The sequence below is a fragment of the Capricornis sumatraensis genome, chromosome 1, assembly GCF_032405125.1.
Source record: "Capricornis sumatraensis isolate serow.1 chromosome 1, serow.2, whole genome shotgun sequence".
NCBI lineage: Eukaryota > Metazoa > Chordata > Mammalia > Artiodactyla > Bovidae > Capricornis > Capricornis sumatraensis.
In genome coordinates, this window is record NC_091069.1 from 85029871 (window position 1) to 85047978 (window position 18108).

Consider the following 18108-nt stretch of genomic DNA (forward strand, 5'->3'; position numbering starts at 1 on the left):
TCAATGCTTTCTTCTCAGTCCACTGTGACACTCAGGATCACTGGTGGATCTTTGAATCCTGAGTATTTAATAAAACATAGACTCTGGACTTTTTCCCATCCTCAGCACAACCCACAACCCACATGAAGGAAAATGTTTCTTTGACCTTCCAGTTTCTAGAGGAATTACTGTTCCCTGCGCTGGTTTTCATAACCATAGAACAAGAGGAAACTACTCTTAAGGTTCTTTTCCTATTTGCATATCAACATGTCTTTAAGCTTTGAACCTTTTGTGTCATGGTTTAAGCACAAATTTTCCACAACTCATATTTGCAACACGTAATACAACTGTGTTAACTGATGCTTTGCCTTAAGGGATGTTAGGTGTTGCCTTGGGGTTTTTGGAAGATATATGGCATGACAGAACTGGCCCCTAGCATGGTGTATACTAGTCTAAGATGAAATGAATAAGCTAAATACCTCAGAAGCATAAATTTCACATCCATGTTAAATATGAACATGCTCAATATTATACTGGGGGAATGACTTCAAGGTGGAAGTTTTCTTACAAGCATTTATTTTCCTCCAAATTTATTGTGTCTTTGTAATGCTGTGAGAAGTCTTCATGCCCCTTGTCCCAAGTGTTGTGCAAAGAGCCAGCTCTCAACCACAGACTAATCTTCATCTCTTCAATGTCTTGTATGTTGATTTAGTTTCATATGTTAAGTATTTATATTAGTTTTCCTCAGGGATTTATACATCAATATATATATATTCCTACACAGATATATACAAGCTTTTTATCCTCATCTTACCACTTGACAATACAACTTTAAGTATGTTTTACACAGCTGTTCCTTGGTCAAGCTCATTTGCAAGAGCAAGTCGGTTTCTGAAGAAATCTTGTTTGGTGGGTGAAGGATCCATTGAGGGATTCTCATTAGTTTTTTCCCTGTATTCTGATCCACTGGACCTAAAATCTCAGCACACAGATAAAGTACAGGTTGATTTGGTTTTAATTGTTTTCAAATATTTTATCTAACCAAATTGTTTGCATTTGTAAAACAGTTGCCTCCTAGATCCGGAATAATTTTTACTTCCCTTGAATTTCATGACTCTGGACATGTGTAACTAATAGTTGCCGTGCACATAAAGAGTTTTCCTTTCTAGTGCTTTATGGGGACACTTATGACAATTGTGTATGACAGTGTAAGAAATCATGTAATAGCATTGTCAATGGGGGAGAAAGGATTAGAAAATTCAATAAATCCTATTTTCAATTCAATCAAGGAACTACTACACAAATTAAGAAGGCCCTTAGATTTGAAGGGATAGAATTCATTGCTCTCAACCAAGGTTATCAAGGGCCTTTACTTAATCTGGGCATTACATTACAAACTCTTGCTTTTGCTTGTTTTCATTTTTAAATGAAAAATTTATTGAAGCCAACCACACATATATGCTACATTTGGCAGAATGCAGAAATCAGTACAGTAATCAGATTAAGGAGATTCTATTATCTCAACCACCACATAGGAGACCAAGCCCAATCAAGAAACAACAACTCAAAACAGTCCAATTGAGTCCCCAGTCGAGGGTGTATTCTTCCTTTCTCTTGGTTAAGCCAGTTGGGTAATCCATTCCAGCTCTGCACCTTCTCCAGTTTGTTCATGTCAGAAGTCCCTAGAGGGAGGAGGCTTTCTGGAAATAACCTCTGATAAGCTAGGCTGGGGCCCTTTGGCTAGCTTCAGCTCTGAGCTAGAATGGGTAAAAACTAGCCCAGTGACTAAGAAGCAATATCAAAAGACCTCATGCAAGGTGTATGACAGTGACGTTAGACATGAAGTTCTTTGTCCAAAGCTCCTACACAACTGAGCAAGTTCTCCACATGCCGAGGCAGAGTCAGGCACGCTTCCACTATCCACAAAAGAAGGATACATTCTTTCACTATCGTAGATACACTGTGAATGTCCTCACTGTTGCTATTAGATAAGTTAATTATGACTCTATCATTTACTGAAATCATTGGGCAGAATACAAACATTCCTTTACCTTATTTAAGGAAAGAATCTAGATCCACGCAAAGACTAAAATTCTGATGTCTAGAAACCTGATGATTGATTGGATCTTTTATTTTTAACTCTGACCCTGTTATTTGGTTTCACAGATGAAGGCCTTAGCTGTCTACCACACTTCCTCCATCTGGTCAGTAAGGAGCCCTTTTCCACTATATCCCAGTACGTAGAGGAAGAAATTTCTCTCCTCAACCCCAGTACATCTGGGTGTTCATTAAGTAAGATGATGGCTGGCTGGGCTGAAAGTCTCTTTCCTTTTCAGAAGCCGCCTGCAATTCTCCCCTGAAACCACCTCCTCAGGCCCCACCCTAAAGCTCCAGGCTTTCTCTCAGAACTCCCCGCTACCTCCAGTTCAAATCATCCCTGGTTGGTGCACTTGTGCCCCAACTATTAGGAAGATAGATTTTTGACCATGTCATTCTTTCCCCGTATCTTCTGTTATCCAGAAGACTAAGAATGCCTAAAGCATTGCAGGGCGAGGGGGCAGGAAGATTTGAATCTGGCTACTGTTTCTTCTAAATTGTTTCCCCACATGATAGTTTCTCATCAGAAAACATTCGTCAAAACTTAATATCTTTGCCTTCCATTTCCCCTCTTAGCTACATCTGATCTCTCCAAAACCCACCATGTCATACTTTGATGGTTCCAACATGCAACTGTTTCATGTTTACCTGGAAATGGGAAAGCTCTGATGTCACCACCAGCCCCAAGGACCACAGAAATCTTCACCAGTTGAGTTCCCATTTCTGAAACAAATGCCAAAATCGCCCTGTCTAGTTTCCAAAGTCCACAAACTCAGCTTAGTATTTTTCTTTTTTAACTGCTCTTCTCACAAACCACCTTTCTGTCTGCAGGTGTGTGAATGGCTCCTCATTTCTTGATATTAACTAACAATTAACTAAATGGTCGAAGAAGGCAATGGCACCCCACTCCAGTACTCTTGCCTGGAAAATCCCATGGATGGAGGAGCCTGGTAGGCTGCAGTCCATGCTAAGGGTCAGACATGACTGAGCAACTTCACTTGCACTTTTCACTTTCATGCATTGGAGAAGGAAATGGCAACGCACTCCAGTGTTCTTGCCTGGAGAATCCCAGGGACGGGGGAGCCTGGTGGGCTGCCATCTATGGGGTTGCACAGAGTCGGACACGACTGAAATGACTTAGCACCAACTAAATGATAACTTGCTAATCATTTTCAAGATCTAGTATTCTATTGTAGCCATGACTAGAAGCTAATTTTCACCCTTTTAAATATACTTTTAGCTGATTTCTTTCTCATGCTTACATGGTATATGAACACCTCAACATTTGGACCCTTGTGAATGTGTGGTTGTCAGGTTCGAGAGTAATGCATACCTAAATTACTGAAAAATAACCTGTGGAGTCTAGGTGAAAAGCTAGTGGATTTGCTTTTTATCCCCTTTCTCTATAATATAGAAATGGCTTTTGAGTTGCTGGGGCCATTCTGGCTGACTGCAAAGGAACACACATAAGGGCCAGGCAGGCAAACACTTGCTGGGCAAGATTAGGATGGCTGCCAGTACATTCTGACACAGCCATCTAAATGTTTGATGGGAGGGGAACACACCTGTCCCTATCAACTGACAGAGACAAAAAGAATCACAAGTTGGGTAGGTCATGCAAGTATCAATTAGCTACAATAAGCCATAAAGTGTATTTGGAGCTGGGGAAAACAGGAGGGCTGGAATCAGTGGTGCAGGAGCCTCTGACCTAAGAAGGGTTGCTTTTCTGACTGGAAAGACTGTCTGCCTTGCAAGCTTCAGGAACATGCAGATGGAGAAGAAAGGGAGCAGCGGAGCACCCATCCTGTCGGCCACGTCAGCTGGTCCTGACAATCAACAGGGCGACAAACACGCACTCATCTGATGTAGATTTGTAAAGGGGTTACTATGTTCTAGGCACTAAACCTTGTAGCTAGGTCACTCTTACATCTGGATCTTAAGCTTCTGCTGACAGAACCTGGAACACCGAAGACCCTTAACTTAGTGATTGATCTCAAATGACCCTCTGAGTAACATCCATAATCAGGTTTAAGTAAATGTTTTCTCTTCAGCCATCTCCTTCCATTTTCAATTTATATTGGGAATTAAAATGGGAAATGAAAGAGAATCCCAAAGTGGGTAAGAACGGAGGAAGAACTTGAGACAGGCTCCAAGGAGGCAGAGAAGAACATGAGGGTGCAGTTATCAATGGATTCTTTAATAGCTGTGCTTTCTATGACATGGTCTGCTCCACAGTCCAGGCTGGGCAGATGGCAAAGCCAGGACATCATAAAAGCGGACTCACTTGACTCTCAATCATATGGGGCTCTGTGGAAGCACTCTGCAGTGTGTGATTAAAGAAAGAAGAGATTTCCGTGGGACTGGTAGAGGGAGGGTGCTGACTGGGAAAAGAGACCCTCTGAGGCATGTAAATTACAAAGTGCTAAAGAGGAAGAAACGGGTGAGGAAGTAGAATTAATCATTTGGATGCCATATGCTTTGTCTTCCACTCCCACGAGAGTTGAGGATAAAAAGAGCATGTACATCCCTGCCCCTAAGCTGTCTTACAGAACCCTCTTCCGCTATGCACACCCCCAACCAAGACTATGTATTGGCCTAAGTGTAAGATTCACACATAGGGATGAAGTAGCATCGGTCTCAGACTTCAGGACAGTCTAGATTTAAGTTTTTGAAAGCTTCCAGGTCAATGCTTGTACAATGGGATGGTCTACATTCCATCCTGCTCAAAGGCAGGGGGACAAGGATTCAGTCCAGCATCAACCTATCACATGAGGTCTGTTCTGTTCCTGGCTTCTAAGAATCCTCATTTAAGATTTTTTAAATCACTTAACGTTTTCCAACTTTAAGATATGTCGTCTTTATTTTGACCAATTCTGGGCAGCTCTCAAGGACATGTGACCTGGTATCTACCCAGGACGAATGTGCCTGAGATAGAAACGGTCAGAGCATCATCCTCTCCCCCAGATATCTTGGGCATTTTTCATGACTTTTTTTTATGATGTCAACTTGACTCTCCCTTTTGAATCCTTGTGGGTATGAGCATTCGGCCCTCCCAGCCTCAGAGGGAAGAGAACCCTTTCTCAGGTTTTCTGTTGCATCTGGCTCCATGCCTAGCTTCATCCCGAAGCAGCATTCTGGGTGTGTGGGGCCACCAGCCAAACAAGCCCCTATGGATACAAAAAGTGTGTCAGTGTAGACAGGAACGAGCCTCCAGAGGGCTGCGGGGACGCAGGCAGTGAGCCCCGGGCGTGACACAGGCAGCTGCTCTGGCTCTGATCCGTTTTGGACCTCTGAGGCCAGCCTCTAGCCTGACTTCAGTACCCAGGATGATCCATGTCTTGAAGTCACAGGGCTTGCTGCCAGCCTGACCTCCTAATACATGGGAGGAGGATGGGCAGAGTGTCTCTTTCTGGTTCCTCCCTGTACCTGTCCATATGCCTGGCTTCAGTCTGCAAGTTCCTACATAACAGCTGGGACCAACCAAGTCACTCACGGTTCCTAGACAAGCGTCTCACACGGCACATGTGTATGACAAAGAATGCTTCATTCATGAGAAGAGTCAAGTGTTCTCATCTGAGTTGAGAGCCGCTGACCTTTCTGTGCTATGCTGGGGCCTCCCTGCCCTTTGACTCTACTTTAGCAAAATGGAACAAACTTTCCAAGGTTCTTGGATGAAAATACTCAGGAGAAGCTACTCAAGCTGCTTCTTCACCCCGAGCCAAGTCTCCAGAGGGCCTACCACAGCACCCCGGATACAAGGCAACAAGCAAGTATCACACAGCAGCACTCACAGTCCTACACAAGATGTAAAAAGCCAGGAAAGCTGACCAGAGGGAGCAACAACTGTGTGGCACCAACGTTACTTCCATCCGTATAACACTTCAGATTTTAAATACAAAGGCAGTGCCACAAGTGGTGGCAGCAATTGGATTGAGGCAGGAGGGACTTGTCTATGATACAAGTAGGAGAGGACTAAGGGGATCCATTTGACCCTCCAGAAAGGATCCCCCAAATCTGCCAGAGGGCTGAAAGTAATTATCCAACATGAAAATTTGGAGAGTCCACAGCAAGTCCTTGGCACTGAACCAAGGGCTACGGGAGGCTATAGAAAGATAAAATCTGGCCTTCTATGTGGTCATTAAAATGACGGGTCCCAGGCCACACTGATTTCTTGATTCAAGCATGAAAAAGATGTGATCTCCCAGACTGATCTACAACAAAGTCAAATCTCAAGCAAATCTCAAGCTAGAAAGCACTCGGGTGGCAGTGATCTCCCCACCCACTGTGGGTGTCCCTTTCACAGCCTCCCTGACCAGGGTCATCCAAATACTCCTTAGGAGAATCCACTGCCTCATGGGGCAGCCAGCCCCAGTTCCAGGCAGGTGCGTTTTAAGAAAGTTCCTCTCTTATCCACTGTTCCTGGTCCTGGAACGGGAATGTGCAAAGGAACCAGTGACAGATCCATGACTGCGTGCTTTCCAACAGGCAGCACACAGTCATTATAAACGGCAAAAAGTGGTTTAAAAATCAGTAAAAATAAAAGGCTCAAGCAGTGGTCTTAGGAGTCTGGAGTTCTTAGCAGGATTCAGAAGCCTGCATTCCAAAGTCAGGCTGGAGAACTGTCTCCAGGTCTCTCCACTGTCACACTTGACAGGAGGTGCTGGGTCAGGAAAGATCTAAATCTATGGTCCTAGAAACGGATTCGATTCTCAGCTCATTACCCCCAAATCAAGGGGCTCCAGCAGTTATGCACACCGGGGCTACTCTAGCAAAACTGAATGGGCTAGAATAGGAACAGGGCTATCTCTGCAGGACTGCTGCTCCCCCTTGCCTCTTCTTGCAGTAACAATGGGTGGGACCAACTATCAGAGAGACCTATTACTCTCAGTACTACCCTCCCTCTAGGAGAGGAATTAGACAAACCGACCACAAAAGTCCTCAGTCCAGGCCTGCCCCAGTTCTTCCATCAAGACCACTATCTAAATTGGGAGAAAGTGATTTCCCTGTGTTTCCTCACACAGGAACTCCAAACTATGAAGTCAGCAACAGTGCCTGTAACTTTTCCATCCACTAAAATAGGAGCACTTGCTGTTTAAGGCTCACTGTGAGAACCTCCTCTAACAAAGGAAACAAAGCACCAGGCAGCAACTCTAAGAGGGAGACAACAGGCCTGAGGACGGTGGAGAAAGAGACAGCAGTCTCCCCGGCGGATGATGGCTGGACTGGAGGTTGCCCCACTGCCAAACGCTAACACTCAGCGCTTTCGTCTTACGTTTCATGCTGGCATTTGGCCAGTGCCTCCCAGTCTTTGAAACAGTGCTTGTAAGTGCTGACCAAAATGACAGGTGGGTGATACCACACAGCAAGGGCTGAGAATCTTAGAAGGACCACAGGAAAGAAATGCCTTGCTTTTGCCTCCTATGGAGTAAGGAGACTCCATTAAAGTGATTTTTTAAGTAGGACCCAAACCAAATCCATCCAATCATTTCTTCTAGGGAAAACACAGGCAGATATCCCCCAGATATGCACTAGTAACCAGGATAACTACAGGTCCCTACAGGCGGAAGAGCTGCGATGCCTGAGAAAACCTTCCACAGGCGGGGAGGTTCTGATGATGCACTCATTACACCCAACCCCACTCCCTGGGCCCATGGGGATTTCCCAGGAGACCTCCTCTGCCCACTCCTCCCAGGACACAGGACTTTGGGAACAAGGAGGCAGGGCTAAAAGACAGAGGCGGCAGAGGACAGAGCCGAGTGTGCTTTTACTCTAGGAGATCACAATGAGAAACATTTTCACCTGGCAGGAATTGTGGCTACTGGGTACAGGCACTGAGCTTGAAGCAGTTGTGTAAAACCAGGCTACTTGTTACTGTTAAAACCTCAAGACTTAGCCCACAGGGAAATGAGTTACAATGCTGTCTTGTCTAAGGGCTACTCACTTCTTTTTAAAGAGCTTGCGGAAGGAGCTGCGAAAGCCCCCTTTCTGGTCTTGCCTGGGGTTTTGATCGCTGAAAGATGTTTGCTCGCTTTCTCTTTCTTCCTTTGGACAGAATCTGGTGGCATCTTCTAAATGCATCTCCTGAAAACACAAAAGAGGGGTGTATTTTTACTCTTTTCCAAAGTTAACATTGATCCTGACTATGGGACAATTTTTTTAACCTCTCACTTTCCTCTCCCACCCCAAAAGACTAATGACGGGCACCTATTCCAACTAAAGCAAACCTGGGCTAATTAAGAAACTTAGATCTAGGGATTCTTTGGGATTCTACTAAGATTCATAACTAAATAATGGAGATCAACATTTTGATGGCTGAGTGTAGCATTTTTGAAAGTGTGGTCCTAGGGCTACAGGATCAACTGGGGCTTTCATTTAAACGTAGACTTCTGAGCCCTAAGCCAGACTATCTGAATCAGAATCTCTGAAATTAGGCCTAGCTAATCTTTTTGCACACAGATTAGGAAAACAGCAGTTTAAGGTATGTTCTTGCCCACCTGCACTTAATGTTTATATGAATCACCTTGGAATCTTGCTAAAATGCAGATTTTGATTCAGCTGGTCACAGGTGGAGCCCAAATTCTGCATCTATAACAAGCTCCCAGGTAAAGCATTTACTACTCGTGCAAGGACCATATCTTAAGAAGTGGGCTTTTTAGGGACTTTTTAGGAAGTAAATCTACTAATAGTTGAAGGAAAATCTTTCTGTGGAATCATGATATTGATAAGATCTTGCATTTGTGTAGCATTTCACACTTTACAAAGCATATTCACAAACTTTATCTTATTTGGCCTTATCCTCACAACAACTCTGTGAGGTAGGTAAAGTATGGATTGTCTTATTTCATAGATGAGAAAACTGGAGGCAGAGAAGCCAAATGAATTGTCCAGAAGCACACAGCTATTTGGCAGCAGAGTCAGGATTAGAACACAGATCTCCTGACTCCCAGTCAGGTGCTCTTGCCACTAAAGCATATTGTCTTCTTTTTTGACTCTTAGAACACTAAAGACTAGGGTTTGGCTGGCTCTGAGGGCAAGGATCTTGCCTGGAGAATCCCATGGACAGAGGAGACTGGTGGGCTACAGTCCATGGGGTCGCGAAGAGTCGGACACGATTGAGCGACTTCACTTTCATTTTTCACCTTCATGCATTGGAGAAGGAAATGGCAACCCACTCCAGTGTTCTTGCCTGGAGAATCCCAGGGATGGGGGAGCCTGGTGGGCTGCTGTCTATGGGGTCACACAGAGTTGGCCACAACTGAAGCGACTTAGCAGCAGCAGCAGAGGGCAAGGATGGCAGATAGGCAGTACATCTAAGGAGATGGAACCCTAGTAGCTTTGCACACCTCATCAGGAAAGAGCCGATATCTTTACAGATGGGGCTTTTGAAGGGCTCATCTTTTGCAGCTAAAACCCCATCTCACTCTGATTAATGGTTTTTGCCTGGCAAAACCATTTCTTGAGCTCCCAATTTTTCACACATCAACTAGGGGAAAAAAGACATTTGTATGAGGATATGAAATAAAAGCATTCTTTGCAGCTTATACTATAGGAGTTAAAAGATTTGTATGTCTATCTCTGCCCATTCCAAGTCACTCTGAGTTGGCACTATTATTTTCTACTTCCCTTGTTAATGAACTTTAAAATATATATATATATACATATTTCATTTTTGCATCCCCTTTTTTTTTTTTTTTTTTTTGGCCATGCTGTGCAACATGTGAGATCCTAGTTTCCTGACCAGGAATCAAACTCATCAGACTCATGCTGTCACCACCCTTCCCCTGCATTGGAAGCACGGAGTCTCAACTACGACTGCCAGGCAAGTCCCTATACTTTTAAACTTTGACACATGCCTAACTTTGATTTATCTAAGAAATTTTACCTAATAGAACTGTATAAAGTTCAGAGTTGAAAATCAGAGGCAGAAGGAAATCTAAGAATCCCGGGCCCTTCAGCAACCTTAGCTGGGCACACACTAAGGTATTTCTGCCTTTCAGGAGCCAGACACAGACTTTGATTTCTGGAGTCCAGATGGGCTGGAAGCTCCAAGGTTCTTCATGTTCCTCTGGCCTACTGTTCACCACTCCCACCTAGGGAAGTATTCAAAAGAAGACTCACTCCTGCTTTTTTTTTAAGGCCCATGAACTTTCTTTTTTATATTTCCTACACCATTCTTCACTTGGCCAATAGCTAAGCAGCTTTTAAAATTGAATTCAGACGTTCAAACTATCTAAGACTTCTCTGAGGGTTTAAATAGAGACCCTCCCATGTGCTCCCATGGTTTATTATAATTCTGTTTATGTGACTCCTTCAGGGCTAAGCCAGTGGACTTGGAGGGCAGAGACTGGATGTCGTTTATTTCTGAACCCTCAATGTTTAGCACAGAGCCTGGGGTAAGGCAGGCGGTTAGGGTTTGCTGAAAAATGAATGAAGGGAGTCAGTGATCTTCAATCTCTTCCCACTCCTTTAGAAATAGGAACAGGTGGAACGCAGGGCCCTCACACCTGTGGAAAATCGTTTTCTCCTGGAGGCAAAGGATCCCTAGCGCTGGATGTAAGGGACACTTAGTGAAGGACAGTCCTGGACTGTCACTTTCAAGGTGTTTCAATCAATACAGTGCTGCCCTATAAATACTAACCCTGCTTCTAAAATGTTAAACAGGAAGAATGGGGGCACAGCTCAGAGCCACTCTGTTACTCTCTACTTAATCAGAAACTGCCTTTGTTCCAATCACTTGCAGAGACATTGTTTATTCAGGAACTATTAGTCCTTTCACGAATATGTATTTAAACACTTCTTTAAATGTCCCAAGGCTTGCAGATGTCAAGATCAAACATCAAAATACTAAACATCCATATAGAGGCCAAAGAAGGTGTTTGTGAGTCAATGCTTTCTGGACAGTTTGGTGCTGTCTTCGTCCAACTGGAGTCTGCAAAGTACCATGACATCCTTTTCCAGGCAAAAGGAAAGCAAGTGGAAATGAACTTTTTTCAAGAGTCCTCAGGAAGAGAGGGCAACTTGCCTCCTCCCTAGCTATAAAGAAGGGTGCAGGTCAGGAAGTACAGTGCTAGCATCCAGGGTCCGATATTTTGAACAATAAGGGGTGCGTTTAATAAGCAAAGAAGACACAGCCCCTGGGACTTCTGTGAAGTGTTTTGCATATGAACTGCATCTGGGAGGTGCCACAGCTTAAGCAGGAAAGCAGAGAACACCTGTAACTCTTTTAACTTGGTGGTGGTGGTGGGCGGGGGGTGTTTTAAGCAGGTCTAAGAGGAGTCCTAGTCTTTCTGTCATCATACACACACATAGGTATGGCATGCTCCTGCGTCCTGGCCCTGAAAAATGAGAGCTAACACTTTCCTCGGAGGACCACTGACGGACAAGCCTGTAAGTAACACGGGCTCTCAGCATCTTCTGCTGCCCCCACCTGGCCAGCCTGCGTTCCCCTCCACACTAGGTGAGCCCAGGCTGCACCCCTGCAGATCTAGGCCCGGGGTTGCCAGCGCTGTGGGTTTGGGGTTGGTTTTACTTTACCCTCCTTACTTCCAAATAGGTCTGCTTTTCGCTTTGGGACCTCTGTTGGGGAAAGAAGGTCCGGGGCGCGCCGCGAGCGGAGGCGGCTGGGCCATGCGCCTGCGCGGCGCGCTCAGCCTTGAGCGGCGCGCGGCCGCCGCTGCTGCTGCGCGTGCTGTAGAGGCGCGGGGCCACGCCCTCGGGCGGCGGCGCGCGCGGGAACTCCTTGAGCGAGCGGCTCAGCGGCTTGGCTTTGTGCGCCTGCGCGGCTGCTTCCAGCTTGTAGGCGCCGCTGCTGCCCGCCGGCGACGTGGCGCTCTTGGGCAGCGGCTGCAGCGGGTGCTCGGGCCGCTCGGCCTCCATGGCGAAGCTGACGGGCCGCAGGAAGCAGATATCCAGGCTGGACTCGGAAGAGGCGGGCGAGCAGTTCTCGAAGAGGGCCGGAGCCTGGAAGGGCTCCTCGTCGTAGGGTGCGGGCAGCGCGAAGATCTCGCCGCCATACTCATACTCCTCGTAGGCCGCGGGCACGTAGCTGCGGGCGTCGGGCAGGAGCTCGGCCGGGGCGCGCAGGGAGCGCTCCACGTTGCCCAGCGGCTCCGCCGGCGACGGCTCGAAGTCCATCTCCGGGATGGCCTGCAGGGGCCCGGCGAGCGCCTTCACGTCCTGCTCAGCGGCACAGAACTGCGCCGGCGCCAGGAGGCTCTCTGGCCTCTCGTGCTTTCTGCCCTCCATCTCCCAGTCACTGGGCTTCCCGGGCTGCATGCTCTCCATCAAGCTTTGCTGCTGTTGGCTTTTCTTCACTGGGGGCATCAAATGTCTTTAAAGGGGAGACAATACAAAAGAAGTGTGCTTACGGTGTATTAGTGCGCGCCTGTCCCTGAGCAGCGCGAGGCTGGGAACCACACAGTGCCTACCAGTACCGCTTAGACGCAAACTGTCTGCTCCCTCTTCTCCGGCCCTCCCAGGCGCCTCTGTGTGTTACCTACCAAGCGCCACAGGCTTGTCAAATTAAGGACCCCCCAGGAGCCCTGGTCCCCCAAGTGGGAGAGTGAGAATAACCGTTTGTGAAGAGGATCCCGGAAGTACCCGTCTGAGCCCAGAGGCACTGTGTAGAGATGGCTGGTAGGCCAAGGATGCTCAGCGCTGACCCTCTCCACCATGTGTCAAGGCCCCAAGGCACATCTTTTTCTCTCTTCTCTCCCTTTTTTGTCCTAGCAGAGTCATAGAAGATCATGGAAACAACTTTTGTTCAACTCAAGGATCTTCCTGCTTAAGAACAATTCCCAGATGAAGTAAACAGTAAAAAAAAAATCTGGATGAAGTAAAAAGACATCTGGATGATGGTATGCGGGGTTCTAGTGTACAATTTACTTTTGTATGTATATGATATTTCCATAATAAAAAACTAAAAAATTCCCTGTGGCCATAAAGCATGCTATATAAGTCGTCTCAAACTTCCATCCCCAAGAACATTACCAAAATGAAAAGTCTGTCTCTCTGAATATGCCCGATTTCATGGAGAGTTATTTTGTTTTGTTTCGTCGTGGATAAAGAATAATTCACACTGGATACTTGGATAGTATACGCATCAGATTGGATGTGACTTGCCAGTTTGGCTGGAATTTAATTGCCAGACAGATGAGAGTGGACTACTGCACACTGACCCAAACTAGTTATTGTGTTAGTTTATTTATTCATACTAAATTTTGCCACCAAAAAATGCATGAAGAATGCAGAAGTAAACTGTAACACTATTTTGTCTGATGGTCTTAAGATAAAAATTAGGTGTCACATTTACAAAGGTGAAAATACAGTAATATGGATGTTGACTTGAATTTTCTTTTAACTTGGAAGACTTGGGTTTCTTTTCTGGTTATTTTCCCAACAGAGTGCCATGGCAGCCATGTTCTTCCTCTGGGTGTAACCTCTAGGGATTTCATTTTGGGGCAGTATAAGTCTTTAAAGAAGATAGTTTTATCATTGTCTTAAGAATTGAAGTGAAAAAAAAGCTGAAGTGATCCACAAAAAAATTCCATCTCCTGTCTCTCTCCCCTCCCAGGAAAGGTATTTTTTTCTGTGTGGTATACTCTCCCTACAGATATTCTAGGATTTTCTCTATAGTAGGAAAATCATCCTGGACTTTATGTATAGAAAGATTAATGTCTCAGATTTTCAGAATGATTGTGAAATTTCACCATCCTGACTGCACATTTGCACTTCCGTCTCTCACTGATGTGCTATGCTGTGCTAAGCCGCTTCAGTTGTATCCAACTCTTTGCAACCGCATGGACTGTAGCCTACCAGGCTCCTCTGTCCATGGGATTGTCCAGGCAAGAATACTGGTGTGGGTTGCCATTTCCTTCTCCACCATCTCTTACTGCTAAGTGTTCTCAGTTTAAGACATGAAGGCAAAAAGCAAACAGGATTTAAGTTATTGATCAGTTGCTCCTTCCATGATTGTAATTTGCATTCTAAAAACTAGATTAAAAATTGAAATAAGCTCAACTGCTTCTCACATCATTATAATACTAGAAAAGTAGCTTTTTGCATGATTTCTAATTTTTCCTTAATAAAATCCAGAGCAGAAATTATAGTCTGAGGAATTAGTTTGGGGAGAATTGTCTATATTTGGTAAAGTGGGGATTTGAAATTTTGAGTTTTGGTTTCCCTGATCCTTCCAGAAGTCCTAGTTTCAGAGGTGGCCCAAGTCCACTTATCCTTCAGAAGTAAAATGATTTCCAGATATGTGGCCTAATCCTTACTCTAAAGATCATCAAGAAGTTTGCTAAATGAAAAAACCAATTTAGTGTTTGACAAGGTTGTGTGCAGAGACTTTAACAATGATCACATCCATTCACAACCCGGAACAGCTTTCAGAGAAGCTGAAGAACAGAGGTCATGAAGTCTATTTCTGAAGAAGCTTCACGGAGAATTGGGAGATGCTAATCAACATTCTGCATCATCTCAGACCAATGTCTCATCCTCAGAGCCCAGACTTCCTCTGATCCCTGACTGGGATAGCTTTTTTCCCCCACTGTATCTCTTGGAGACATTAAAGCCCCACTCTTCTGAGAGCTGTAAAATGCCTTCCTGTCATCTTATGGCACTCCCTTCCACTCTGTCATCGTCCAAACCCTGAGAGACTCATGCTGTAGGTGGGGGATGGTTACATGTGGTAACCTTGTTGGGAGTAACCTCCAGCCTCTAGGCCTGCTCCTTAACATGAGTGCCTTCCTCTGGGATCCAGACATTGGGTCAGCTGTTTGCCTGCCACATATAGACCTGATAGGAGAGGGAGGAAGGAGCCCTGTAAGTCATACTCCTAATCCAAGCTGGTTTGCTAACCCACACAGACTGGCCTGCTACCCTATACAGACTGCCTGGGACACGAGGGCATTGTCATTAATCTTTCCACAGCAACAGGTGCTTACGTGACAGCAGGTCCAGAACTGGGAGCAGAAGGGTAGGGTTGCAGCATCTCTTCTGAGTGGATCCCACTGTCACGGACAGCCTCGGGGCCAGCAGTGGGAGAAGCGTCCTGCCCGGCGTTTGCACACTGGGAAGCCAGCCCTTTGTACAGCTTCGCCATGGATGACCTAAGAGAATGGAGGTAATAATTCTCAGTGGAAAATCAACTCTCTGAATATATAGATTGTACCAAGAAAAGCAGCATTTCTCAGTTGAATCTCAGCTGTGAGGTTCTCGCTCTCCCCAGGCTCTCTACAAACTAGGTTGCTGATATATTAGAGTGCAAGCTGATTGCTGGTTGGGAGTGGGGATGCTGATCAATTGGCTGAACTGAGTTTGGGGGTAGGGGGAGTACGGGGAGATGTCATCCATTAGAGGAACCCTGACTTGGGGGATAGCATCTTCTTCTAATGTGAAACACCCATAGAAATGATTCTGTTTTCCTCATTGGATTGGGATGAGGTTGGAAAAAATCCAGGTTATTAGGAAGCTTTGTTATGAGTTGCTTCTGTTCCCTTTGAAGACCAGATTTTCCTTAGTCCTCCCTATTTCTTCTTAGTGTGAAATCTGTTCAACCACCACCTTCTCCTTTATTTGTTTTATTTTTATCCATAGCACTTGAGACCATTTATCTTATTTATTACCTGGCTATCCAGGTCTAAAAAGTAAGCTCCGTGTGGCAGAAATTTTTGACTGTTTCGTTCTTTGCAGTGTGTTCAGTTTGCAGAACAGTACTTGGTATACCATAGGTGCTCAATAAATACTTCTTGAGTTAATGAAAGAAATCAGATTTGGGCCTTTAAACTGCAATTTTAAACCAGGCAAGTTTAGCAAAATAACTATTTTTGAGGTGGTTAGCAACATGAGATAATAGAAGGTCCCCATAAACATTACAGCAAACTTGCTTATTTTTCTAAAGGAATTTCCACCAGCTAGTAAGTACCTCCCTCCTGTAGCCAGCCTGGCCACCTCTCTTCCATTCCCTTCTCTCTTCTCTTCTGCCTCCACCACTGCATTTCAGCTACTTTACATACAATGTGGTTACTTGCAACAGACACTCACATTGACCATGTATATCCCTGTTCTCAGAAACCTTTGGTCAACCCTCTGAACTTCACCATCAGAACCTTACTTCTTGAGCTTTTTCCGTTTCTGAATAAGCAAATCCTCATTGCACTGAAAAAGCAGGGTGTAGTGTGAGATAAATACTCGCAGGCGCTGAACACACACCAGAAGTAGGTAATAGTCAGGGTGTTCCTGCTCTGTGAACTTCAGGACATTCTGGATGGAAGAAAAAAGGAAGCAGCATTGCAGAGTTAGAATGAAAAGTTGTTTTGTCTCTTCTGAACCTTGCCTTGATATGCTGTGAGAGTTTGGTAGCCACTTACTCAAAATACCAATGGCCAATTTAATTACAAACTGAAAAGTCAAACTTGTTCCCTTTGTCCATCGCACCTCAGGAAAATAACAGTCATTTTTGCTCCTGTTTGAGTTGAATTTGAACATGTGGAAAATTAGAAGGATCTACTAATTAGATCTCTGAAATAATGGAGCCATTCTAACAATTATTGTCTCTAACCAATGGTGGGAATGTCAGGCATCAGGGCTGGAAGTAGGGGGACGTTATGATTAAGCCTGTCCTAGCACCCCCTCCCATTACAATGCCTGCTGTGCTGAGGTGGAACATGCATGCTGGTTGGGAAAGCTACCAGTTACTGAAGAACTATACAAAAATGATCTTCATGACCCAGATAATCACAATGGTATCATTACTCACCTAGAGCCAGACATCCTGGAATGTGAAGTCAAGTGGGCCTTAGGAAGCATCACTACGAAAAAAGCTAGTGGAGGTGATGGAATTCCAGTTGAGCTATTTCAAATCCTAAAAGAGGATGCTGTGAAAGTCCTGCACTCAATATGCCAGCAAATTGGGAAAACTCAGCAGTGCCACAGGACTGGAAAAGGTCAGTTTTCATTCCAATCCCAAAGAAAGGCAATGCCAAAGAATGCTCAGACTACCACACAATTGCACTCATCTCACATGCTAGTAAACTAATGCCCAAAGTTCTCCAAGCAAGGGTTCAACAGTACACGAACTGTGAACTTCCAGATGTTCAAGCTGGTTTTAGAAAAGGCAGAGGAACCAGAGATCAAGTTGCCAACATCCGCTGGATCATCAAAAAAGCAAGAGAGTTCCAGAAAAACATCTTTTTCTGCTTTATTGACTATGCCAAAGCCTTTGACTGTGTGGATGACAATAAACTGTGGAAAATTCTTCAGGAGATGGGAATACCAGACCACCTGACCTGCCTCTTGAGAAATCTGTATGCAGGTCAGGAAGCAACAGTTAGAACTCGACATGGAACAACAGACTGGTTCCAGATAGGAAAAGGAGTACGTCAAAGCTGTATATTGTCACCCTGCTTATTTAATTTCTATGCAGAGTACATCATGAGGAACACTGGGCTGGATGAAACACATGCTGGAATCAAGATTGCCAGGAGAAATATCAATAACCTCAGATATGCAGATGACACCACTCTTATGACAGAAAGTGAAGAACTAAAGAGCCTCTTGAATGAAAGTGACAGTGGAGAGTGAAAAATTTGGCTTAAAGTTCAACATTCAGAAAACTAAGGTCATGGCATCTGGTCCCATCACTTTATGGGAAAAGATGGGGAAACAGTGACAGACTTTACTTTGGGGGGCTCCAAAATCACTGCAGATGGTGACTGCAGCCATGAAATAAAAAGATGTTTACTCCTTAGAAGAAATGTTATGACCAACTTAGACAGCATGTTAAAAAGCAGAGACATACTTTGCCAGAAAAGGTCCATCTAGTCAACTCTATGGTTTTTCCTGTAGTCATGTGTGGATTTGAGAGTTGGACTATAAAGATGAGCACCAAAGAACTGATGCCTTTGAACTGTGGTGTTGGAGAAGACTCTTGAGAGTCCCTTGGACTGCAAGGAGATCAATCCTTAGTGTTCATTGGAAGGACTGATGCTGAAGCTGAAACTCCAATACTTTGGCCACTGGATGCAAAGAACT

General features: G+C 44.9%; 1 protein-coding gene across 1 annotated transcript in view; it reads right to left on the reverse strand.

Annotated features, from left to right (window-relative positions):
* Positions 1 to 821: 821 nt before the first annotated feature.
* ARHGEF33 (Rho guanine nucleotide exchange factor 33) overlaps positions 822 to 18108 on the reverse strand; it is a 53068-nt gene continuing 35781 nt past the window's right edge. The window contains exons 12-16 of the mRNA XM_068967030.1: positions 16190 to 16338; positions 15021 to 15185; positions 11611 to 12406; positions 8018 to 8157; positions 822 to 951 (exon numbers count right to left, since the gene is read on the reverse strand). Of these exons, the coding sequence (XP_068823131.1) occupies positions 822 to 951; positions 8018 to 8157; positions 11611 to 12406; positions 15021 to 15185; positions 16190 to 16338 (1380 nt within the window). The remainder of the gene's footprint in view (positions 952 to 8017; positions 8158 to 11610; positions 12407 to 15020; positions 15186 to 16189; positions 16339 to 18108) is intronic.